This window comes from Lepidochelys olivacea (genome assembly GCF_965140295.1).
Source record: "Lepidochelys olivacea isolate rLepOli2 genome assembly, chromosome: 4".
NCBI classification, from domain to species: domain Eukaryota; kingdom Metazoa; phylum Chordata; order Testudines; family Cheloniidae; genus Lepidochelys; species Lepidochelys olivacea.
Genome location: NC_140414.1, coordinates 120,661,748 through 120,688,095, shown reverse-complemented (window position 1 = coordinate 120,688,095; position 26,348 = coordinate 120,661,748). Strand labels below are relative to the sequence as shown.

At 35.8% G+C, this 26,348-nt stretch overlaps 1 protein-coding gene across 4 annotated transcripts in view; it reads right to left on the bottom strand.

Annotated features, from left to right (window-relative positions):
• Nucleotides 1-626: 626 nt before the first annotated feature.
• RAB28 (RAB28, member RAS oncogene family) overlaps nt 627-26,348 on the bottom strand; it is an 89,935-nt gene continuing 64,213 nt past the window's right edge. The window contains exons 5-8 of one of the 4 annotated variants that reach the window (XM_084626506.1): nt 13,089-13,192; nt 9,945-10,022; nt 3,040-3,140; nt 627-1,678 (exon numbers count right to left, since the gene is read on the bottom strand). In XM_084626506.1, coding sequence (XP_084482632.1) covers nt 3,045-3,140; nt 9,945-10,022; nt 13,089-13,192 — 278 coding nt within the window. In that variant the 3' untranslated portion in view covers nt 627-1,678; nt 3,040-3,044. Of the gene's footprint in view, nt 1,679-3,031; nt 3,141-9,944; nt 10,023-13,088; nt 13,193-26,348 lie in introns of all 4 variants that reach the window. The other 3 variants (XM_084626507.1, XM_084626508.1, XM_084626509.1) reach the window with 3 other exon arrangements.

Here is a 26,348-nt window from a genome sequence, read left to right as displayed (position 1 = left end):
TCTCTATTCAATTTGACCCGAAATAGAGCGTGCTTATGCTGAAAATCTGCCTGTTTGGTTGTGTACTCTTTAAGGCGGGGACTGGCCTCAGCTTGTTCCAGTGAAGTGCCTAGCACACTTGTGAGCACTCAGAAATAATAAATCACAGCCTTTTTAGTTTTCTACCATCCAGTTAAAACTACCATTCACACTGCATATTGATCAGTTTCAAAATAATACAGTGAGCCCCCCCAAAAAAGCCAAAACAACAGACACACCAGACACCACATTCATACCATTTGTAACTCTCTTTTGGAATCTCGTCTTTCACACACTGGTTGCAAAGCACTGGGATTGTCCACTCCCATTACTTGCCTCATTTCCTCTCCAATTACCTGCCCACCTCCTCTCTAATCATGTTCTCCCTGTGACAGTAAACAGGATTTCTACTGGCTTTTCCCACCTTTAGAAGGCTAAGAAAGACTCCTCTCTGCTGAAACCAAGCAGTCTGTCTTAAATCTCACCTCCTTCTTGGGCTTCCCGTTCAGATGTACCCCAGAGTACACTATGTCGGAAAGAGACTCTCCAGAAATAAGTAATATTCAGTGGAGCAGAGAAGAAATTTGTTGGTCACAGAGAGGATAAGACTGAGTGACTTAACTTTTTATTTGTGGCTTTTACTCTGAACTGTATTGGCAAGAATTGCTGTTGAGATTGGGTCATAGGGAAAGAAACAAGTGCCAGGCCAAACCCAATCCAGCCCATCCTGCCAAGGTGCATAACATCCCTGGGGGGTTATGAATGAACTAAAAATGACTGATCCTAATTGATTCATCAACAGTTTCTAATGCGTGCTGAATACATCGCTCATCATAAACAGACCAAACTGCTGACTGAGGTTCATCCAAATTCATGAACACATACATGCACTGCATCAAACAAAAAAAAGGACATTGATATGGTACACTAATGTTCATTACTGGCATCTTGCAAGTAGCAATGGGGACAATTTGGGTCCTTTAAAAAAAAAAAGTATGTTCTTATTGTAGCTTTATTTCAAGGACTGTTCCTCATTAGATACAGTTTATACATTTTTGCACTATATAACAATGGAGTATCTTCCAAATTATTCCTACAGAAAATATATTACTGGTTCAAATGATAATATGACAATAGCTTCTCCAAGTTACATTTTGCTGAGTGTCAGTTTAGATCACAGGAAAAAAAAGACAAAATGCCTTTGCAAAATACCTTACAGCAGTAATGCCTTTAAAACTATTTTGAATACAGGAATTCTAATCCAATTTTACCTCAACATCAGTCAGAAAGATAGTAGGGCATATGTATACACAGTTACACTGCTTTATGGGAATATAATTCAGAAAAATATATATCTTAATTTTTCAAAGTGTGTGGTCCACTGTTTGAATCTAGGCCAATAAAACAAGATGCCTGCTGCTTTTCAACACACAATGGCGTAGCAAGTTTTCGAAACCTCTAACTGCACTACAGTGATGGTCACTGTTCAAACAAAGTTCCTGGCAACCTCTAGGCCTGTTCAAGGGAAGAAAGGCTGCCAACGGTATCAATACAAAGAAAAATATGTTCACTGAATTGCACACATTGAGCTTCTAGGAGGGTTAACAGTTCTTGCCACAGGCTCTTGACTGTAGTTTACAATATCTGCCTTCACCACCCTCTGTCATAAAAGAAAACACAGCGATTATCAAGATATCAGAAGCAGACATTGTTCAAAGTGCTACTAAAAACATTTAATACGGCAATTATTTTAATGAACCCTAGAACACAGATGTGTTACTATGAAATATGTTTGTGCTAATAAAGAATCAGTACGAACAGACATACACTGTAGTATTCTTTTTCTGGAAATTATGCGGTAAGACTTGTCTAGGTGTTCATTCTCTTTCTAAATATTGATTCTTGGCACTAGATGGAAAAAGAGTGCCTTGGTTACTAAGTTTTCATGACAATTTTGTAAGGCTGATGTACGTATTAACATAACTCACTTTAAAATCATTAAACAGTATTTTCTTTAATGAGACAAGCTTTTTGTATTAAGTGTTGATGGTAGATAATAAAACAGTATCTGTTTAATAAGAATACTGTATGTGGTATTTTTAATAACAGTCTATTGTTTAACTGGAAATTTGGTATATATTGTTAGAATGAAATGGAAATTTTTCACTCTTTCTGCCCGCATAGGAAATTAAAAACCAAAACAAGATTCTGAGTTAACAAAATGACATTTCAGCAAAGTTGTAATAGGCAGAAAATTTAAGGAGCAAAACAAATATAAAAGCTAGGTATCTCCCATATTATGTACTCCACACATCTATTAGTGAATCTATTCATTAAGAACTTAATAAACTTTTGATGGGGGTTCTTTGGTGCATTCTGTATGTTGCGCAACCCTTGTACTTTACAAAGAATTTCTATGCGGATCTCATTCTGTATTTGTACATTAAAGATTCAAACCACAAGAGCATTTTATCCAAGATTATATCTGTACAAAATCAGTTTCAGTCTGCTATCAACATGTTTGCCATTAGTAATAACTTCTACCAAACCACTAATGAACTACCTAAAACTTTAACTTTTGAACTTCATCCCATTTTAACTGGCCCATAAGATACATTTTTGGATTACTATTGGTGACATGTAACCAGTTAGGACATAAACATGAAATCAGCGTACCCAGTTTTCAAATCTGGACAACAAATCTAGAGGACCCAATTCCACGTGTAGTGCTCAAATAAGGAATCTGGTGTCCATTTTGAATTGCTGTGCGTCAAATTGAGTACGCAGCTTTGAAAATTGTCCCAAAAATATTAATACATGATATTATTACAGAGCTGCGAGGAATTAATCAGTATTTGAAATTTAATTTAATCTGTGTAAATGTTGTGAAGAGATATACAACATTGCTTCACTATTAATAGATATACAGCACAGAACATTTCAGAGTGGTATTCATTGTCATACTTACTACTTCATGGAAAAGCAAAGTAATAAAAACAACATTGATTTTTACCATGATACCTGAACTATTGCACTGAACAGATTTTACTCTGACAGTTGGCAGTGCTGTAGTGTTGGTTATCTTCTTCGGGATACTTCACTAGTTCTGCCCTGACAACATGCTGTCAACCACATGTCAATATAATGGGCAAATAGCAAGGAAGAGAATGAAAAACAAAAAAGAAAATGGAGAGACAGATCAATAGCTGAAAAGAAGGAATGAATGACACAAATGACAGCACAAAAGCAAAAACAATTAACCGAAACAAAAATGCATTTCTTTCCAGGCCCCGTGCTGAATAAGAGACAGATATGCCTAGCAGAAAGTTTTATAGCGGGAGTTGGAGTAGCTTCTCAGATTCATCATCAATCATGCCCTCTCCCACAACCAACACAAAATAATCAGTTTAAGCAACCAATAAAAATGTTTTGCAGCTCAGACATGAAAAGGGATTTGAAAAAAAAAGGGGGGGGGAGGGGGTAAGAGGACAGATTCTTTGCCTCTAATCAATGTAAATGCTACATAGATCCACTTCTATTCACAATTATATTAAAGATATGCATGCATCATTCCCACTTCAGAATTGTAGTGCAATTCCAAAATGATAAACATAAAACCTCATATCCAAATGCTTTCAGTTAGTACATGTTTTACTTGCCAACTGTTCTTAATCACTTGCAAGTTTTGCTGAAGCAATCCTTCAGTGAAGTGACTGGGACATACAACTTGCAAAAGGAAAAGTAGAGGGGATGTGCGCATCTGCATTTTATGGTTGAATTCTAATGACTCCAAATGAAGATTTCACTCAGGCTTAATAAAAAAAATTCCTTCAATGCTCTTTGCCAAATATTTGCTTTTAGTAAAAACAATCAATCATCTGTCCAAACCTCTCTTAACCTTTATAAAAAACTTAATTGAAAAGTCTTCAGAATAAAAAATATTTATGCTTACAGGAGAAAAATACAAAGACACAAATCAAACAGTAATGCAAAATAGCAGGGGGAACCTACGACAGCAACTATATGGACTGAGTCTACTGGTTTAATATTTCAATTCTTACATAATTAAAATATATATGTTTGTTACAAGTGAAGCACAAATGGGGGGAAACAATTTTATATTTCTAAAGGAAACATCAATTAATATGGACATGAATATATAAACATTGTTTGCTGAAGATAACCTCTGTAAATAAAGCATATATGTAAAACAAGCAATAGTAATTGAACTAGACGGTAGAGTGTTTAGATTTATTAACTGCTGAAGTACTCTGCTTAAGTTTTAATTGATCAACTTCATATCTTATCGGGTGGACAAGAGTCATGATTTACTAGACTTCTGGCCTGATGTTATCAAGGGAAGGGTTGCCTAATCCCGTGTAAGGCGCTAGTAGGGGGTTCAGCATTAAACAGTGTTATCTGACCTTGCAGGACCTAATTTCTTCATACCAAGTTCTACGCTAGACTGAAGAAAAAGGGTCCTTGCAATCAGTAAGCAATTAATTGTTCCCCCCCAATGTTGGTTTAAATCCCATCATGTAAACATAGCTAGGTTAGTGACCCGTGTTTAAGTCACTTTGTGGCAGGAGACTGACTAACATAAATGACTTGGATTTTCTAAAGGAATTTCAGCTAAATAAGAAGAGAAGAAACAGCATGCAACACTTTTTCCTGCTAGCTTCCTACCCATTACACACACATTATGCGTTTTGGGACATCTCTATATTAGATTGGAAGTATTAGCCAAGGCTCCAGTTTCTATCAACAATCAGATCCACAAGTTTGTTTGGCGCAGGTGCTCAGAATTCCAGACCTTGCTTAATGCCAAACACTGTATTATAGTGGCCCGGCACACTAGCACGATCACGTTAAATGGGCATTTAGTTAAAGAGAAAAACCTTCTATATCACTTAGAAAAATGTTAATTCTTGCCAATGCCCAGAAACAAAGTTGTACCTCATGCAGTTTCTATACTATGACTGGAAGTAAAAAATATTGAAAGAAAAACATTTAATCAGTAAAGGAGCCATTTCCTTAAGTTTCAACAGCCCCTTGTGTTTTAAAAGAGTTAGGAATTTGAGGGCTGAAAATAAGATGTAATGTGTAAATTTTTTGTTTTGGAATTCTTTGACTTTGAAAACATGCTCCAAGTTCCAGTCTTATCTACTTTTGTTTTATCTGGCCTTTGACTGACTATGGGTTTGATTAGGAGGCACCATATTCTAAAAGACTGTCTTGTACCAGGTAAAGTCAACAAAGGTTTTGCTGTTGACTTTAATGGGACCAAGAGCTCCCTCCATCATGGCACAAGTGTTTTATATGTCTAACCCAAGCCTTCAAAACTTGTGTGTCAAGCCCCGCAAAATCATGATATTGGCTTAGAAACTATGATTTAAAAAAAACAACAATACATTTGGAGTTGCTTTTATTTACCTTCTGGATGCACTTGAGTCACATTTTGAAGTTTTTTTCCATAATCGTAAGGGTAAGAAACTTTTTTTTTTAATGAAAGCTGAGATTCTCGTGCATAAAATCATGGAAGTCAGCAATGTTATTTTTGTAAAGTGTACACTTAGAGTGTTAAGCAATCAGACAACTTTTCAGACCTCGTGATTCTGTTTTGGTGTGTGTTCCTCAGACACACAGATTCTTCACTTTTGGTGGTTGTCTGAGTTCAATGTTGGGCTCGATATATGCAGTTACAACAAAAAGTGGATCTATTACATTTAAAAAATAATCTCCATTTCTGTGAGAGTTAGAAGGATAGTAAAGCAGCAGTTCCACTCTATTGCTTTTTTAGCAATGTACCTAAGTAGGTATTCCACTCAATGGACTAATTCCAAAGGTATCGTTACAGTATTTAAAACAATGCACATTTTTAAAAATAGAACCCAGTTCTGATCTTTGTTTAAAAATTCAAATAATTGTATTATCTGTGTTGCTATAAAGGCAACCTAACTTTCACCAGATGCTCCTTGAATCTGAGTGCTTCAGAAACTTTAATGAATATATTCTCACAATGCTTTTGTGAAATACGGACGTTTCATACTCATTTTACAGATGGAGATATGACATACAGGAGATTCAGGGACTTGCCCAAGGTCACACAGGAAATCTGTGGTAGAGCACGAAAAGAACCTCTAGCTCCTGAATCCCATTCCAGTGCTTTAGCATCCAGATCATCCTTCCTCCCTGGCAAGAGCCCAATTCCATGCTTCTAGAAAATATGAAGCCACGTACTACCCCATAAGAGCTTTCCAGTACAGGGACTAGGAAATCTACAATTTTCCTCTTACGAAATTTTCTTCCAATTCTTTTGAGAACACAAGGTTAAGACTTGTCCCTTCCCCATTCCAATCCTGTGTAGCGACCAGAGCATTTTGTCTCCTAGACCCACAGATTTCAAGATACCAGTGGGAGGCACTAGCCTCAACACAGCTCCCCAGGCTCCTCCCTTACTTTCTCCATGGGCCCCACTGATGCTCATCTAAGAAAACAAACATCAATGGGAGTTATATTATTAGCAGGAATTTCTGTTGACCCAATATAGGTGGAAGCCTTGCCAGGCCCAGCAAGTGCTCTAGAGCTTTTACCCCCTCAACTCCTCTCCCCAAGTCAGAACACCACAGAGTTTGTAGTGTCTTGAAATCATGGGACAATACAGTGGAGCTGCTGCTCTATCTACTTCAGGGCTTTGCCTCCTCTCTACCTTGGGTTCATACTGGAAGGTAGTATGTGGACCATGGTCAATGTTTAACTTATAGTTAGGAGCCTCATGTAGGCTGTTACTTCTGCCATTTACCTCATTCTGCCTGACCAATCCAAGACTGACTGCTGAGCCATTTATTTTTCGAATATAATAGATAAGAAAAGTAGCTGAAATTTATATTACAAACCATCTTTGGCTGAAACTATAAGTTCCAATAAATTGGCCAGAAGAATTACGAACCATAAATATAATACTGAGGTGGGGAAAGGCCTTACGGTTGATATAGGTCCAATATAGCAAACTATGCATTCTTGGTTTTGCATTACGTACAGATCTTTAGAATATCTGATGCGCTTATTTTAGAAATCTACAAAACTTGATATAATATTTGGCTCATTTCTCATATCCTTCTTTTTAATTTGCAGTACTTTACCATCTATTTCCTAGTTCTATGCAAAGTGAATTCACACCTAGACTATCAAAAAAGCATGAATATATTGCTGCTTTTGGCACTGCTGTGTGCAGATCTGAGATAAGAACGGTGTTTCAATGTTGTACAGTTAAAGAACAACTGATTTCCAATTTAATGAATTTATACATAAATCATTATGCAACTAAGAAAAGCAAATAGCAGGCACCTTTCTTTCTCTCTCACTCTCTCGTGCTACATATTATATATAAAGACAAAAGGACATTGTTCTGATCTTTTTTATTTTTGTGTAGCATACAAACAAAAGTTTTTCATAGCTGTTTTGCTTTACTTGTTAGGTGTGTACTGCACAATATATTTTGGTCTTCTATTGTTAAAATAATTCTAGCTATATATTTCAACACAGATTGTAAATATTGCCTTGGGGAAAGACTTATTTTCTTATTATATGATTAGAAAATAGATGTATTGTATATTTAAGCAAACTAGAGAGCAGGCTGTCCATAAAAGGGTAAAATTTTAATAAACATATTTTACTGAATTTTTTTGACTTTTTTAAATAACTACTAAGTCAACAGTGGCCAAAATGCAGCCCCTTGAACTGCCAGAAGAGATTGCTTTGAGTATAATAAGTAAATTAAAAATATATGTATTATAATCTCATAACATCATGATACAATAAAAGTTAGATTCTGTATTTTAATCCTTATTTTCAGGGGTTTATGAAACTTGTGTGTGTAAAATCCTTTTGGGTTGGATGTTTGTGCGCACAGTCAACCTGAAAGGGAAATTATTTTTAAAAAAATGGAATTTAGAAAAAATAGGAATGTTTTTAATGAGAGGATTGACATTCTTTTTGAAGTTTTTCTCCTAAACAGTTTTCTTTCATTAATGTGAACTAACTGCTTTTCCTATTCTGGGGACAAAAAAATTGAGAAAAATATATTTTTCTCAATTAATACTATTATACATGTGACAAACACTGAATGACACAAAATGATCATCATATTTTTCAAATACAGTCATAGTCCAAAAGGGGCCTGCAGCAGCTGAACTATGTGCTCATACAGAAGTCACCATAGTCACATCCCTAGCTATCAATTTAGGAGTATGGGCAAGGGCTTCCTTAGAAAACCAAGTTTACAACTGTTGCTGGGATCTATTTTCTCACCCTCAGTCCCTATTGAAACTAGAGGAAACAGAAGACAATCCCCCACATGTGATTGGAGAATGTCACTAAGATCAAATTGTCTGATGTGAAACGCATGCAGTGTTAGTTCTTGATGGTCTTTTTTGCCACCAAGATTCTCCTGTAGTGTCCGATACACTGGTAACTAATTAATAGGATTAGCCACAAAACACAGCACTGAGGTACCCAACACACAGAGAAGCTGAATGCAATGAGATCATTTAAAGATATTTCAGTGTTAAACTAAGATTTTTTGGGATTGGTACTTCCAGGAAGCTAATTAAAAATCAATGTCACAAACCCTTCATAAAGGAATAAGCAGCAATTTTTTCACAGCCATTTGAACATGATGGGCTTGATTCTCATCTGATATAAATCAGTGTCGCATTAATGGAAATATGATTTACTGAAGCCAGTAAAACTATGCTATACCTAGCACAGCACATGTCCCCTGGGGTTAGGGTTCAAGCCTCTGAGGTACAGAAGACCAGGACACCTGGAATGATCCTAAGCACATAAAATGGGACAGCTGGCAGTGTAGACTGAGCACCTTTATGGAGCTACCTCAAAAAAGGGATGATCCAGGGAAAACCTGGACAGGTGGCAACGCTACCTAGGGTGCCAGTACAACTGAGTTGCCTAATTAATTGGCATGAGAGACTCTAGAGCCAAAACTCCAACCACTTCCCATCCACCCACTGGTGTAGGGTGGGGAGTAGTTACTTTGAAGAGGTTGCTTTTCGCTCTTTGGGATGGGCAGTCAACATAGAGGCACCTCGTTGTGTGGGTACAAAGAATGAACCAAAATCTGGCCTTAACATACTGTATTATATGGATGGGGTTTTTTTCTTGACTGTGAGAACCACATGCAACATCTTTTTCCACTTTGACAAGATATTGTTTACAGTTACGTAAATGTGCAACATTTATATCCATTTAGATTTATACCTACAATTCCTTTTTTTTTTAACCTATAACTCTCTAAAATAAATTCTATTTAAAAATGTACGGAACTACAAATAAGGACGTAAGTGCCATAAAATCATACCTAGTGTTTAATGAAAGCATATGTACATTTGACAATGTCTCTGTTTCTGTATATCTATAACTATATACCTATATCTTTATCTAATTAAACCCTCCAAGTTTGTTCCTGCTTTTGGATTTCTCAGTGTGTTCTGACTTGTGTTTTTGAGGACTGCAAGTATACATTTGTACCATGTAAAGTACTGAGCACACTGTAAATGCAATGAGTGTGTCAGGCACCATAACTTGAAGATACAATAAAACTATATATAGGTATATAAACACACACTTGGATGTATTTAATATAGCTATGTTATTTTTTAACCGGAAAAAGCTTTTGAATTTTTTTTTCTAATTTAGTAGGACACAAATTTTGCAAAGTTTAAAATGTTTTTAAGCTACACATATAAGGAATGAATATATACGGAAGGCTGTAATAGAAGCATACAACTGACTCAAGCACAAATGGGATGCAGCTTACCTTGAAGGAAAATTTATTATTCATTTGTATTCAGATTTTTTTTAAACACCAACAAAATATCTAATAAAAGCAAGGTATGCAGGACAATCACCTGTGATTGTTCCATTTCTGCTTTGTTTAATTTGATGCCAAGGATGTCAGCAGTAATTCTCTGAAAACACAGGAAGACCTACATAAAAAAATAGAGCTTAAATGATTAAAAACAGACATCCTCAAGTTACTTTTAAATATATCAAACCTTTCCTGAACTGTAAACAATGAGATATGCAAAAATATGACCTGTGCAAAACAGATCTGAAAATAACTTCATCTGGTAAATTCAATGCTGTTTAAAATAATTCAGCAATGATATAAGGGAATGAACAGCATGCTGGATTGTTAGGCAGCACTTCTACTTTGTCTCCAGAGACGTAAGTTTAAACAAGTGCTTATACAAAACCCCTTTCAAATATGATGATTAGTTTTGCAAAATATGAATAAGGGCATTCATTAATGTTTGCTTGAAAAATATTTTACTCGTGTATTGTGCAGCAGAAATGTGGGTTTCTGTACCTCAGAACAATTGGGTTTAGCACATACACCACCGGGGCCCCTATTCTGCATGTGATTAGTTCCCCACTTAAAGTTAGACACATGTGTAAGTGTTTGCAGTATAGTGTCTTAAATCCATAATGGCTTTTAAGAAATAGCATTATCTCATTAACAACATGCTGCATTTAAAATATGTGGCAGCCTGGCACTGAATCCTATACTTGGACAATAAAACAAGATGGACACATTGCATAAAACCCCTTTTAAAAAGTGAAACTTTCCCTAGACAGACATTTGGGCTGTGCCTATGCTACAAGATTACATCTTTTGTCCTTGAATTGGTTGGTGTCATAAATACAAAGGGAAGGGGGTAAGAAGCTCTGATACAGTACTATAAAATCTTCTTACCTGTAAAGGGTTAAGAAGCTCAAGTAACCTGGCTGTCACCTGACCAAAATGACCAATAAGGGGAAAAGACACTTTCAAATCGGGGTGGAGGTGGGGGGAGGGGGAGGAAGGCTTTGTCTGTCTGTTTGTGTGATGCCTCTGCCGGGGACAGATTAAGAAAGCAAGCAATCCAACTCCTATAGAGTTAGTAAGTAATCTAGTTAGAAAATGCGTTAGATTTTCTTTTGTTTTTGGCTTGTGAAATTTGCTGTGCTGGAGGGAATGTGTATTCCTGTTTGTGTCTTTTTGTAACTTAAGGTTTTGCCTAGAGGGATTCTCTGTGTTTTGAATCTGACTGCCTGTGAAATTATCTTCCATTCTAATCTTACACAGTGTTTCTTTTATCTTTTTTTGTTCGTCTAATAAAGTTCTGTTTTTTAAGAATCTGATTGGGTTTTTGGGGTTCTAAAAACCCAAGGTTGGTCTGTGCTCATCTTGTTTATCTCAGGCCTCCCCAGGAAAGGGGGTGTGCCAGTTCTCAGCACAGCTCGCAGAGGATTGGATTCTGGGAGATTTGGAAAGTCCTCTGTTCTACTGTGGGACAGTAGCAAAAGAAAAGGAGTACTTGTGGCACCTTAGAGACTAAACAATTTATTTGAGCATAAGCTTTCGTGAGCTACAGCTCACTTCATCGGATGCATACTTTCCACAGTATGCATCCGATGAAGTGAGCTGTAGCTCATGAGCTTATGCTCAAATAAATTGTTTAGTCTCTAAGGTGCCACAAGTACTCCTTTTCTTTTTGCGAATACAGACTAACACGGCTGTTACTCTGAAACCTGTCAGTAGCAAAAGAATTAGTTAATATATTTCCGCTAGTCCATATCTACACTGGAATTAAAATGAGTAATACTGAACTCTCTACTGAATACACTCACCCGGAAGATTTAAGAATGGAGTTGAAGTTTTCACTTTAACAGTATAAGTAGCTGCTCACGAGAAGTAGATACTTCTGTGTAATGTATTCTTTTATGTTCAAGTATCCATATGTTTCTGGCCAGCAAGTTAAAAAACTCAAAAAAATTCTATGAAACACTTCCGTAATTTGGGGATCAGTGAAAAAGAAAACTAGAAAGGCTCTTTCACAGATTTCAACATTAACTATATCAATTACAAAAAAAGAACCGTTAATTTGCTCATCACAATGTATCAAATCAGTTTGAAAAGGAGATGTTGCCTATTTGAAAAAACATATTATAGAATGCGCCTACTATAGTGAGTATGACATTAAAAGTGCAAAATGTTTAGTTTTGTTTGTTCGAAAACAAAAAGTTACACTTAAAAAAATTAACTAAATCTGACAACCTGATTGGAGCACAGACTTTTATACAGAATTTTATGGCCAATTTAGAAACCCCTGATAATCTGTGTTCATAACAGAAATGTTAGAGGTTATTACGTGATGACTGTTATCACAAACCTATAAGATTAATTTTAGAATTTTATTATAATTTTATGTTTTTTGAATAAGGATCTTAAACCACAATATTTGAATACTCCATTTTGAAAACATAATTCGTTTTGTACATTAAAAAGTGTTTTTTTTTTATTATTCAATTATGTAGCCAGGGTAGTAAATCATTTATTAAATATGATGGCTTCCACTAAGGAGACAGTGAGATTGTTTTTATGGCTTTTCATGCCCATTTCCATAACATCAAGATGTGTAACAAAAGTTAAATACAACACCATGTTTATTTAAATTGCCTGTTATAGTTAGCACAAAAGTTCTTCCTGTCTCATCTAACCAAACGTACTAGCTGATTATGGTTCACAGTCAAATAATTAACCAAAAATGCATTTTTAACTGTGTTCTGAAGGTAAGTAAATTAAGCTTCAATGAACCACCAGAGGGAGTGTATCCATTGGCTGGGGACCCTCTACTGAAAATACTGTCTCCAGACCTCAAGACAATACTCCTAGAGACCGGACTGGCAGCAAAGAGAGATTTAGCTCATCACAGCTGTCATGCTATGCATAGAGAAACAAAGAGGCAGTGTGCAAGGTAGCCAAACCTCAAACCATTTATAGATTAGAGCCAATATGTGGAATTTCAAAGCAGATGAGACGTCACTATAATTAACAAAGCACAATTATAACATATATACCGATGATCTATTCCGCTAGCGAAGCAGTTGCACTCTGCAGTGACTGAAGTTCTGGATAGCTTGATAGTTGGAGTGCAGTGAAATGACCACATCACATTCCAGAGTTATAGTTTTTTTTTTAAAAAAATTATTTGATTGGTCTTACTTACAGAATCGCCTGTCTTGGCTGACACAAAATGGCTACTGAAACCATTTTCCTGGCAAAATCGTTGGTGTTTGTCAGTTTTCACTGTTCGCATATGCTCCAAATCAACTATAAAAAGGTTCAAAGGAAAAATTACTATAATGGAGCCCATTTATTTAGATACCTGTCTCAGCAATTATTCCTTGAAAATGCTTACAACAGACACAATCTTTCCCTCATACAAACAACAACCTTTTGTTTTTATAATTATTTGCTAAAGGAAAAATAATCCATTACTTGAAATTTCTGTGGGTACATGAAAAATAAATTACAATAAAAATTGAACTGTGAAATGCAATAAACTCATTTAAAAATAAAACCCAAATTCCATGCTCAGGCACATACAAGCAGCTCCCATTGTCTCTATTAGGAGCCATGTACACAAGTCTGAGGGTAAAACTACGCTCCAAATGTTCTGCATGCAAACGTGATACACTACAAAAATTCTAATGTTATTCAAATACTGTTGCAAAATAAAGGTAAAGCTTACAGATACATGTCTGCTTCCATATAGTTTGCTTCCAAGTTAAAAATGTAAATGAGTTATAAAGAATGTTAATACAAAGCAGTGCAGCAAAAATATCCGTTACATTAAATCCACTAAAATCACACTGAATAAATATTGACATTCATTTATTTGTAAGTGGAGTTTTCAATTCCACAAAGATATACTTCAGAAAGCTGTATTAAACAACACAAAATGCATATTTTAAGAGTGGTATGCATTATTTTCATTTTTCCCATTATATACCCATTGGAAGTAGAGCAAAGCTTTTAAACAATATGTTTCATTGAAACACATTGGGTGCTTAAAATACAACATGGAACTCAAGTCTTGTACAGGTTTTATTGTGTACATTCCAATTTCTCCAAATCTGATCCTAGGGTAACTGGAAGCTATATTGAACAGTTTCTTTTTATTGCATTACAGTCCCTATAAGGGTGTTGACTCAATGCCGTCAAATTATAAGGCAAATATATTCACAAGGATTTAAGGACAACTAGGCTCTTTGAGTCAATACAGGAAAAAAAAACTTAAACTGATTTCCTGAGGAAGGGACCCAACTGACTTGTAAAAACTTGTAAATTTGCAAATCTAGTAAGTCTGCATAATAGTGTCATTTGACTATCAACTGAAAAAAATGTTCTCATACTACATAAAAGGCTTTATTTAAAAATGATATTGGAGGTCTTTAATTTGTAGGCTCTGGAGATTTTTTTCTCTACAAGATTTTTGATCTTACAGGAGATTCCTATACCCCATTTATGCTGCTTACCTTGGTTAATGTGGAGCTTTTTGCCACATGTTGCTTTTCCTTACACATCACTGAGGCCTTGTTTACAAGAACAGACCTAAAATCATCCATCTACCACAGGCATTAATTTGTGGAGGACTAAAATACTAAGCTATTAACAAGAATGTTTATAGTACTGGTTTATCATAATATTGAAGCTAGAATACTTATTTAACAAAAAAACAGAAAGAACAAACACCGTTAAGATAAGTCCCAAATGAAGTCAGTAACCAATTTTAAAAAAAAAACCAAAAACCTTGCACAGCTAATATAGCAACTGCTTTTTTTTTTCTCTTGAAAAGAAAATCTACTACAAGAGATGGCTTGTGCCAAGAAATCTTTTAGATGGAAAATACAGAATATTTTCTTTCCCTATTTTTAGTCTTCACATTTTAGATGTAACATAGCTGTGTGGGAGGGAACTACACCACCACACCTGCTGGAGAACTATTTTGGGGTGGGGGAAAAGGTTTTGTTTTTTTTAATTCAACCTTAATGGGCCAAATTTTTAGAGAGGCCTCAGTCCAGCCTCCAATTTTATTTTATTATATTTCTTTAAATGCATTATTAAAAGTGCATATCCAAACTCTATGCACCTGTACAAATACTGAACACGCAAGATAAATTTGCTTAATACATTATGACTCTGCCACCGATGCCATTTAACTCTACCAGTGACTCCCAGAGGAGTGACAACCTCTCTCTCCCGCCAAAAATATTACAGAATAAAGAAGTGCCACAGCATGCTTTGACAAACTCAGGATCTGTTGGTCTAAGGGAAGAAATTCCAAAGTAAGTGGCAGCACCCTCACAAAAATTGCCCTGCAGCAGCCCTTTCTCCCTTTTAAACCAGGAGATCTCAGTTCAAGCAGCTCCACTTATTGCAACTGCCAGGGTATCCACCAGAGAGAAGTTCCTTCAGGTAGCCGAGCTCAAGTCATTTAGGCCTCAGTTCAGCAATGTACTTCTATATTGGTTTTTACTTAGTTTACCTAAAGGGGTCGAAGACCTTTATCCAGCATGGTTCTTAAGCACACAAGTAGTCCCACTTCACCACCACATTAAAATCCATGCTGAAAGTACATGAAAGCCAATGCAGATTTTAGGGCAAGGATGTAACATACTATCTGCATACAGCTGTACTTCAGTATAAGAATGGTACTGTAGGTGGCATTATATGAAGGTTTAGATACCATGTGGTTTTGTGTCCAGAACAAAAAAATAGAACAATATATAAACTACATCTCAGATTAGACAAATGAGAAAGAGGAACGCTAACAGAGGAAGAACATGGGAAAGAAGAAGGAAAGGGGTATGCTTGTAACAGAGATAACAAATGGGAAAGCAGTGCCTACAGTGAGATCCATAACAGGAGGTCCCTAGCAACCAGTAAGCAATGTAACTGACTTAGTTTAACATAACATGTTGAAAACAAAAACAAAAGGCAGTAACTAGAACTATTATTACTCATCTTCCTTTGAATAAGATACTGGCCTGCTTCTTCTGCAGATACAGAAGTGAAGGTGCAATGGAGGGTCCCAATATTTTCAAAGCAGACGTATACCCAATAGTGAATTTAGTATCTTTGGTACATAGCCAAGTGTCTGAAATGTAATTATGTTTGCACAAAACTATTATGCCAACCATGAATCATGGAAAACCCAAACCATGCTATTGTCAATTTTACTCTCCCTCATCTTTCTAGCTGCTAGTTGTATTTTCGCTTGGTCTTGGAAGAGGCAACTTCAGTGGTGTTCACAGTGCGATCTATCAATGACAATATTACCATTGAGTATATTCAGACCCATTTTGGGATATACAAGATTCAAAAAAGGCCACAGGTTCAAATCTTTCTGAGCCCTCCAGAATTCCAATGAAGCTCAGATTATTCCTGTCAAGTTGATTCTCAAAGTCTTTGTTTCTCCCTCTAATGTACTGAATTTCTTTTTTTCCATTTTATGAGCCTAGTGGGTAGCATGACACTATCATCCATAGCGGTAAAGGTTGGCTAATCCATACATTTAATCCAGGTAGCTAAAACACAGAGTAAGTGTATCCAAAGTCACTGAAATGAAATTATTGGAGCAGGAAGAAGATAACGCCTAACTGGAACACATTCAGTGACAAGTTAAAAGACAAGATTAGATGGTGGCCATGTCTCCGCGGTGAGAGGAGGGGGGTGGGAAATGGATCCCTGAAGCCAGAGAAGAGTTTGCAGTAACTACCAAGGACAGTTTCAATCTGTGATACATTCCACATTGTTCATGGAGGCTTACCCATAACTAACTAACTATTTGCTCATTTACTGTCTCATTCTATACCTACCAGTTTGGAATGTACTGAAGTAGTAAGACTGTTACAACAACCACCAAAATTACATTCTCTCTACAAGTGATTTGATTCCACAACCAAGTTATTTAAGAATGTATTATGGCAGTCAGTGATTCTGTAAGTAGAAATAACCTGTTCTCTCATGATATGGACAGTTTTCTAGTCAATATCAGGCACAGGATAGCCTACTGGATGGGCAGGAAAACAGCAGACATATTATATCTTTATTTTAGTAAGGCTTTTGACACTGTCCACTATGATATTCTCATAACCAAACTAGGGAAATGTGGTGTAAATGAAATTACTATAAGATGTGTGCTGGTACTCATCAATACGTTTATTCATGACTTGGATAGTGGACTGGAGAGTACGCTTACAAAATCTGAAGATGACACCAAAGCTGGGAGGGGTTGCAAGCACTTTGGAGGACAGGTTTGGAATTCAAAATACCCTAGACAAATTGGAGAACTGGTATGAAAATCAACAAGATTGCATCTGTCTTTATGGAATTTAAAGTACTATTTAAACTCATTTCATTTGCACCATTTAGAGGGCAACCCAAATATACCAAAATAAAAAAGCTTGCATCAGACCACTTACCAACTGTCTTTCATTTACATTCCAATCCACTGTAAACATGCAAAACTCTAATAATCAGAACAGTTTAATTAGCTCTAGCCCACTGATTTCAATAAAATGAAACAGGGACTAATTTTACTAGCTTAGCAGAAGTTGATTTCAACAAATAAAAACCTGACACCAAGTCCCAATAGGGACATGTTTATTGTCTCAAAATAAGGCTTGGTAATAAAACATGTTTAATGTAACTTACTATATAGAGCTGTAATAAAACTAGTAACTACCGTGACAGGCCAATAAGTGCCAAAAGATATTTTATTGGGCAATCAGTAAAATGCTATATGTTATGGTAAAGATATTTCAAAAACAGTCAGTCAGTCATCTCATGGCTGATAAATGACAAGTTCTGAGAATAACAGTAACAACTCAAAAAAGTTACAAAAACAAATAATTACACATACTTTCAAATGGCTCTGTGCCACAGAGAGAGAAGCAATTATGCAGAAATACGGTTCAAAGGCCCACACAGCCGGGAAAGTAGCTACATATAGTAGTAATCTCCACTCACCAAGTGGCTGCCAGCATTCTGCATCATTACCACCCAGAACTCCACAAGGAATAAGAGTTTGCTGGATTAGGGGCAGGGCAGGGTTACAGTTCTGCATGAATGCCACACAACAGTGGAGGGAACAGGAGCATACAGCTCACAAGGCAATCTGAAGGCAGCCCAGGAAACAACCATGATGCCTGTGCTGGGAGCAGTGGAGAGGAGCAGCCACTATGCATATTAGGCAAGACCTGTGTCTGTGTGTGTTTAATGGTTTGCAGGGGTTTCTCATGGATCTCCAGTCTATTCATCTAACCTATATGGCACCACTCCCATATAGAGAACCTGAACTATGCTTATGTCAAGGTATTGTATCTACCACTAATTGCTAAGCTACCCATTTTTTTTTAAATCATGTACATTAACACATTTGATTTGCAAAGGTAATTTCACAAGGGTTTCCCCAGTCTAAATCGGATACCCCTTTAATTTAAAAATATACAGTTGTGCTAACTGTATTGCGAGGGCATCCATCATTAATAGACAGTTCTCATATTTATGCTTAAACTTTCACAAATCAATGTTACATTATTGGCATATAAGTATGCACTATATATGTGCATGCATTTACAACCATCTGATTTTATCATTAAAAATGGACAATTTCACAATTTCATATTTAACTGTAATTAAGGGTAATTTAAGTTATGAATACACATTATTATTAATCTATAGCCCTATTTATAAGTATATTCTTTTATAGAGTATGTTGTGGAAAATGAAATATAAATCTTTCTGAAAAGTATTTGCAGCTGTTCATACAAGTTATAAAATTACACAAAGTATAAACAATGAGCTATCACAATTAGCCCACACAGACGTGACAAGTAAAATGTGCTAATAATTTATTAATTTTATTTACATGTGCTTAATATTATGTACATATTTTCTCTTCTAAAATACTCCTGGGTCATTATATAAATGGCCAGTATATAACATTTTCTCTTTTTCATCTTATTTCCTTACTATAGTGTCAGATGGCCTTTTTCACTAGACATTTTTAACTCAAGCATCTTAACTCAATCATGCAATACACTGATTAAGTGAATTGTCTTCATACTGGTTTGTATGGGGAAACAATGTAGTTCAAACACTACAGTCATTTTAACTTCACCTCAAGTTTTGTTGTGCTTAGGTATTGATGCACTAGGGAAAAGGAGGGGCACCACCATAGCAGAAGTGCTTTAATATATCATGCCTTAAGGCATGATGCCACTGGGGTATGAGGAGATATATGCTGGGCAACAGGATTTACTACACTTGTTTAATAGGTTTAGTGGCATGCTCTCTAGCACTGTCCTACCAGGTTCCTGACTGGCAGGGCCCAAAGTCCTGGTCAGATACAGTCCCTCCTAGGCACTAGCCCTATCTGGTTCCTCCCCTTGTATTTCCCAGCATCCCAAAGTTATAGCTCTCTTCTGCCTGAGTCTATTACTCTGTGTCCCATTGCTCCCCAGCTAAGTCTGGGAGCTACTAATTAGCCCTTAAATTTAACAACTATTTGGATGCGCCAAATAGAGGAGTTATATTTTGTAAGATTTTCGGGCTGAGTACATTGTTATTTTCTGGTTAAAGATAAGTTTTCATTAAAAAAAAAAACAAAACTTAGCTAAGATATTTAGATAAAAGGGTAAACACGACATATGCAGGAGTCATATGCATTAATCAGTCACCGAGCTGCATTATTTCAGTATTCAATCATTTCTTCTCATTACGGTTATACACTGTGTATCACCTACAGAGAGAGAGAGACTGCTTTTAAAAAACTAGCTTTGACTTGACACTTGTAAATTAGCATCAGTATAATGCACTCTCCTTTACAAGGTAAACAATGGAATCTTAGTGTCAGAATGGGAACTGCAACCTTTTATACTTAAATTTCTATTAATGCCTGTAATCCTTTTCTCACACTAAAGCTGTATCAGATGCCAAGAAAAGAACACACTTTCAGTGAAGTCCTGGTGAAACGTATACCACCCGTCTGACTTAAGGAAGCTGAAAGTGAAATATAAATATAGTTCCAGTACAGATTTTCTCAGTAATTTTTTAGGTTATCAAGAAAACATCTAGAGTGTTGATCTGGTTATACTCATTTCAGACAAACTACATGTCACATTAACTACCTCCAGGAAGTTATTCCAAACACAAAATAAACTGTTTATGCCCCTGCTCAGATAGATAGCATGACAGATTGTTATTAGTTGAAGACAGATGAAATACATTAATTTGATTGCAAGCATGTGTTTACTTTCTTGCTGTCATATACACTCTAATGCTGATGCTTCTTTATGAGGACATAGTAACAAATCAGATACCGTATTAGAAGAATTGTTAAGGCAGAGTAATAATAGTTAGTGCCATATTTTAGCATTTTAGAAAGCTATTACTTTTCCTCTTTCTCCCACAAAACCATGAAAATATCTAGAAATTACTTTTACAGAAAACCGGAAATTGATAGCCCAAAAACTCAGTAACCTACACAATATATTTTTAAAGCTTCATCCTCGGTAGGAAACCACAGGTATCAAAAATATGCATTTCAGAACAATTCAAGAAAAACAGCTCATTTTATAATCTTAACTCTTTTTAAACAGAGGACCAAATTCGGGCAGAATGCTAGATATAGGCACAAGAAAATTCATGTCTACTAGAGGGAATGTAAGGTGGAAATTTTTCATCACAGTCCTGGCCCCTCTAAAACCAGAAAAGCTTTACAACAGGAGCTTCAAAAGGGTATTATGAGAGCAGAGGTGAGATCTGCATGGTTTTGTGCACAGACTTCCTTCTGTACATACACTTCCTGACCATGGCACCAGCATATGCATATAAAAACTATGAAGATTACTCTTGCTGCTAAAACGAGTAATGTGCACAAAGGTGTCGGATCTGTGGTGGAGCTTTCTAGAACAAAGCACACAGTAAATCAGCTCGGCAACATACGTACACGTACGTATTAGGTCATCATGCAATGGGTGTTTCTACAACATGAACTAGCAAAAGCTAAACATAATGGGGCAAGTTTTCCTTTATTGTATTTTTTATGTTCATTGTAATGGTTTTAATCTAGAGATTAATCTTCTGAAAGAAAAATAATCAGATTTAATAAGGACTTTCAAGTCATATTTAAACAGATTATATATTAAAAAATGCCTGTCTTATGTTGTCGTTAAGGCTTCAACAAATATATTAGTTCTTGCAAACCGTTAGCAACAAGACAATACTGAAAAATATAGTGCTTCCAGGATTTAAAATTGGCTTCAGTCAAATAGTAAGCAGATTCCAATGAAAAGCAACAAGCCAACTGTGTTCATCTCTGGAGCATATCTGCGAGCGGGCTTTAGTATGGGCATGCCAACAAGTGTGTCAAATGTTTGGTACCTCAGGAAATATTTATTTTAAGGAAATAGGTTGATATTGCTTGCAAACAACCTTCTTAGCATTTTTAAGGGGATAAAATGCAAACAAAAGTTATTCTAAAAGGGGTGAAAGAATATGCTTAAATTTGTTTTCAAAACTAAAAACAAGATACAAGTTTATACAACAATTTACTTAGAAGCACTGAAAGAACATTACATAGTGTAGAAGAAAGATATTTTTTTCAACTGGACATTTTCCTCTTATTTCACTTTTGATACATTCTTGGCAGAAAACTTTACAGGCACCATAGAGTCATTGACTGAACAGACTAAGTCAATACAGATAATTTGAACTTGATCCCTTTTGTGTTTTGCTTTGCCTTCATGTCAGACACATCTTTAGTTCTTAATCCTACCACAAATACTTTAAGAAACAAGGATGATGTTCAAAACAGAAGACAGTATTAATTAGACAGATCAATTGAGTTAAATTGCAATATATTTTAATTTAAAACACATCACAGGAACAATGGTCTATCCTTCACTTTTCTGAGGGAGTGAGGGAGAAGGAGGCAAGAGCTGAAACTTAAAGATTTCTGCTGATTTTGGTTTGTCCCATCTCCAGCCATTGAGCCCCTCAATTCCTAGAGTGACTAAGAGCTTATTAATGCAGGGACACTCAAGAAAGTTCAGACAAATTAATTAAAGATATGAAGTTAAAGCATATAAAACTGTTGTGTGAACAATCTCATTCAGCAGTGTCGCCTTTGTACGCTTTAGCTTAATCTCAAATAGAGACTACCACTGCGTGGTGGAGAGGATTGTTCAATCTCCATTACAATCTACCTAGATATCCAGGTACTTACATTGCCCTCATCACCAGAGCATCTGAGTGCTTCACAATTATTAACAGATTTTTTCCTCACAATATCCCTGTAAGGTAAGGAAGTGATAGCCTCATTTCACAGATTAGAAAATGAGGTATAGGTTCAATGAAGTAACTTGTTCACAGTCACACAGGAAGTCTCTCATTGAGGCAAGAACTGAATTCTGTTCTCCTGAGTCCAAGTCTGTTGCTCCGTCCATCATACTATCCTTCCTGCCACAGACTCCTTGGCACCTTGGTTCAGATTCCCAACCATGGTGCCAATCAGTAAATATTGATTATTGTTATTTTGTGATGAAGACACTTGACCAATGGAAGTAAGTTGCTTAAGTTAAAACTGCTACTTCTGTCTCAAGCATCAGTATATGTATAACTAAGTTTTTTTACTTGCAGGTTATGTCTAATTCCTTTTATTGTCATAGGACCTCTAATGGAGTACCTACTATATGCGGGGAGGGAAGAAAGAAAGAAAACATGACCTGTGCTGGTGATGAAGGGAGAAAACCCAAGATTAACCTTTTTTTTTGCTGGATTTGTATCATACCAATCACTCAAGATGCCACAGTGATTACCACAGTATAAATGTCAAGGTCAGTAAAACAATTTTCTATGCCATATTTAAATGAAACAAAAAACAAAACAAAACAGCAAATCCAACATACCCATCAACACATCCTATAAAATTTGGGCTCCAATCCTCCATTTAGTTACAATCTAATCTATCATAGGCACACTAGACCAAATATTGGGAAATGTAGCAACATCTCAGATACCATAGTGTACTAACTATATCAGACAAATGGCAATCACTGCACACAAGTAACAAGCATCACATTACAGTGTAAGGGCAATGGTGGTGATTACTTTGTGGCTCTCTGAATTTCTATTTGCACAATATTTCCTCTCCAAGTGACTTTTCAGTGAATAAATAGAGTTCAATTTGAGGACTGTCAACCTTTTACAAGCACAACAGTCACACAAAAAACATTTTTTTAAGTAAATGAACTATACAAGAGCATTTGTTTCAGTTTCCAAAACACTTAACTTATTACACTATTTCATACTCACTCTTTGAGGGATGTGTGGGGGGGGGAGGGATTTAACTTTACAGAAATGCTGGTTTCAAAACCTTTTTAATTGATGTTTAATTCCATGATGATTGCACTTCATTCTTTCAATTTAATTAAAATTAACCTATTTGGTCAATAAATGCTCTATTCCAGTAAATATAAATTCAAGAAAAAGTATTTTCCTCTAGAATGAAGAGACTTAGTAGCTGTTCCCACAACTTTACTGGTCTTGCTCCCTATTTTATACTATCACCATGTGCCTTGAAACACAGCTGGCCGGCAGAAAAGATATCAGAATCATCTCTTTAATCTACAATGAAAATATATTTCAAATATCACAGACACAATGGATGAGTTTAAATTAATTTGGTTTGGTTAATCTACTAATGACATACTGATAAACAATTAATAAAGACATTATTTGGTGCAAAAAGCAATGTTCCTTTGTAAGAACTGACATTAGAGGCTACTCTATACTGCATAAATTAAACAATATAATGAAATACAGAATTTACAGTTACAATAAAACCAATGCAAAAGCTAATAATGTATGTTCACTATTTAGCTATTTTATAAACAGTGTAGCTCACAAGAAGAAAAGTACATTAAGGTACTAAGGTTACTGAAACCCAAACTGAATGAATATTTTCCTGTAGAGTTCTTTCTGCTTTAGTCAAAGGCATGAAAGATGTAATGTACTAAACAATCAGAAGATGGTGCTAGTCCAATATATCTATGAGCCACGGATGGATCAGCTTCTCTTTCAACATATCACTCTACATTTTCCCCAATTTGGATGCATCTAAAACAATATAATTGAATTTACTTGCCCAACGAATAGGTATATTCATTACAAGTTAAATGCTAGTAAGCAGCATGTCCTACTAATGAATATTCCTTAGTAAAATTCATGAATTTTTAGTTAATCTAGAAATAACTGTCTGTATATTAGCTATATAAAGATCATTAGAATTTAATAACTTCACAGGATCTCAGGATTTTACAGAAAACTTAAAGGAAATTGTCTTTATACAATAACAAAAGCACTAATTTCAACTCATAAGTGTCTAGTGGTGAAATCCTGCTTCTCCAAAATCCCCGCAGTCAATGGTAAAACTCCCACTAACTTCAACACAGGATTTCAGCCTCAGAGTTCCAGAGTGACTTTATTCAGACTCTTGGAATTATCTCACTATTAAATTAACATGAAGAATTATTTATCTTTACCAACTTAAAAGATTTAATTATTTCTGGACTAAGGTTTAGATACTGGCCTGTAAATATAGGCATATCCCAAATAGAAAAGTGTCTCCTTTGAAAGGGCTGCAGCTGCTGTAACTGTTGCTATAATGAAATACAAACATCATACCAAGTGTCTTGTGGGCATCTGTGCACAAAAGTAACGTAAAATAGGACTTAATGTGGTAGAGAAATTTTATCTTTACATATCAATGTATTTATTTATTAATATATGCCCACTTGAAATGAATGTATTAAGAGCAAATCTCAGAGTAACATATTCCATGGATTCAAACCAATCTACAAAGAAAGGTAAGTATAATTAGCCATATTATGGAGATGGGGAAACTGAGGTGCAGAGAACTGACATGACTTTCCCAAAGTAACATAGCAGGTCAGGAATAGAAGTGCAGAGAAGCAGTTCCCTCACAGACTCTGAGTCCAGTCTTCTTAGTGGCAGCTGTTGCGTCCGTCTACAACTCAGAGAGTGCTTCTACAGGTATCCTTCTGTTGATCTGAGTCCAAAGAGCCAAGAAAAAAAATGGCTATTTTCTGGAGTGTCATTTTTTGCCAATTCTCTGAATTATTTGCTCCTGAGAGAGCCAACTTGGCTCCATAGCCTTTCATGGTTCATTCCATTGTCGCTTCCAACAGCTGTAACGAAGAGTTGGAGACACTTTTACTTCTCCAATGCACCTCTCTAGGAGCTCTCCCACAACAACAACAAACAAAACTATAAATGAACACAAAATTATCATCTAGGGTATAAAAAGAAGCCATGTATGCTCAAAGATGAGGGCAAGGTTTTATTTTTCTTATTATAATTTGCCTCCAATATTAAGTAACTGGAAACATCAATTCCTCTTCCAAAGTTTTTTAGTTTAGAGGCAAGATTGGCATGTATCTGAGAATAATTACTCAGAGAGTAACTGAGCTATAGCTGTTTAATTGTTCCTTGTACATCAAATCCTACTTTAACCTAGTTTTTCTGATATCTTAAAGCTTCTGTAACTAATTATCACCAATTCGAGTTGTTATGAAATGATAGTTTTTTTAAAAAAAAAATACAAAACCAGGACTTCTCAGTAAAAATTACAACAAATTTTGATGTACTGTAGAGAAAGAATGTACTGGAATACAAGCACATTCAGCTAGACTACCGTGAATATACTAAATGTACAGTCTACATGTTTCTAACACTCATCTGGTAGATACACACATGGCCACATTCTGCCCTCAATTATGTGTGTGAAACCACTATGAAGGGCTGAATTTGGACTACTATGTATATGCTGAGTTTTTCTTGCCTTCAAGTGATGTGCAGTTTGTTTCTTCTGGATATTTTAATTCCTTTGGTCAATTCTCCTTCAGGATGCTAACTCTGTAATTTGAAAATTCAGTAAATTGGCAATTTTAAGAGTTGTATTAAATCTAAACCTGGTACCTTTTGTGTACTTGTTTGTTCTCAGCAGATTAACTGCTTCTAGTCTTCAGCCTAAGTTAAAATGCCTGAATAAAGCTCACATGAATAGAAATACTTTTACATTATTGACAAATTTATCAATAGTCCAAAAAAATCTTGACCATCTGGAAAGTTGCTACATGAGAGTTACACTAGGACTCTCTCCCAACCTTAGAAGGCAAGTGATATATGAAGTGTGGAAGGATACAATCAAAGATCTTCAAAGTGTTATCTAGATATAGATATATAGGCCTGGCAGAAAAAGTTACTCACCTTCTTGTAACTGTTGTTCTTTGAGAGGTGTTGTTCATGTCCATTCCAATCAGGTGTGCGCGCACGCATGTGCATGGTAGCCAGAAGATTTTTCCCATAGCAACCTCTGTCAGGTTGGTCTGAATGC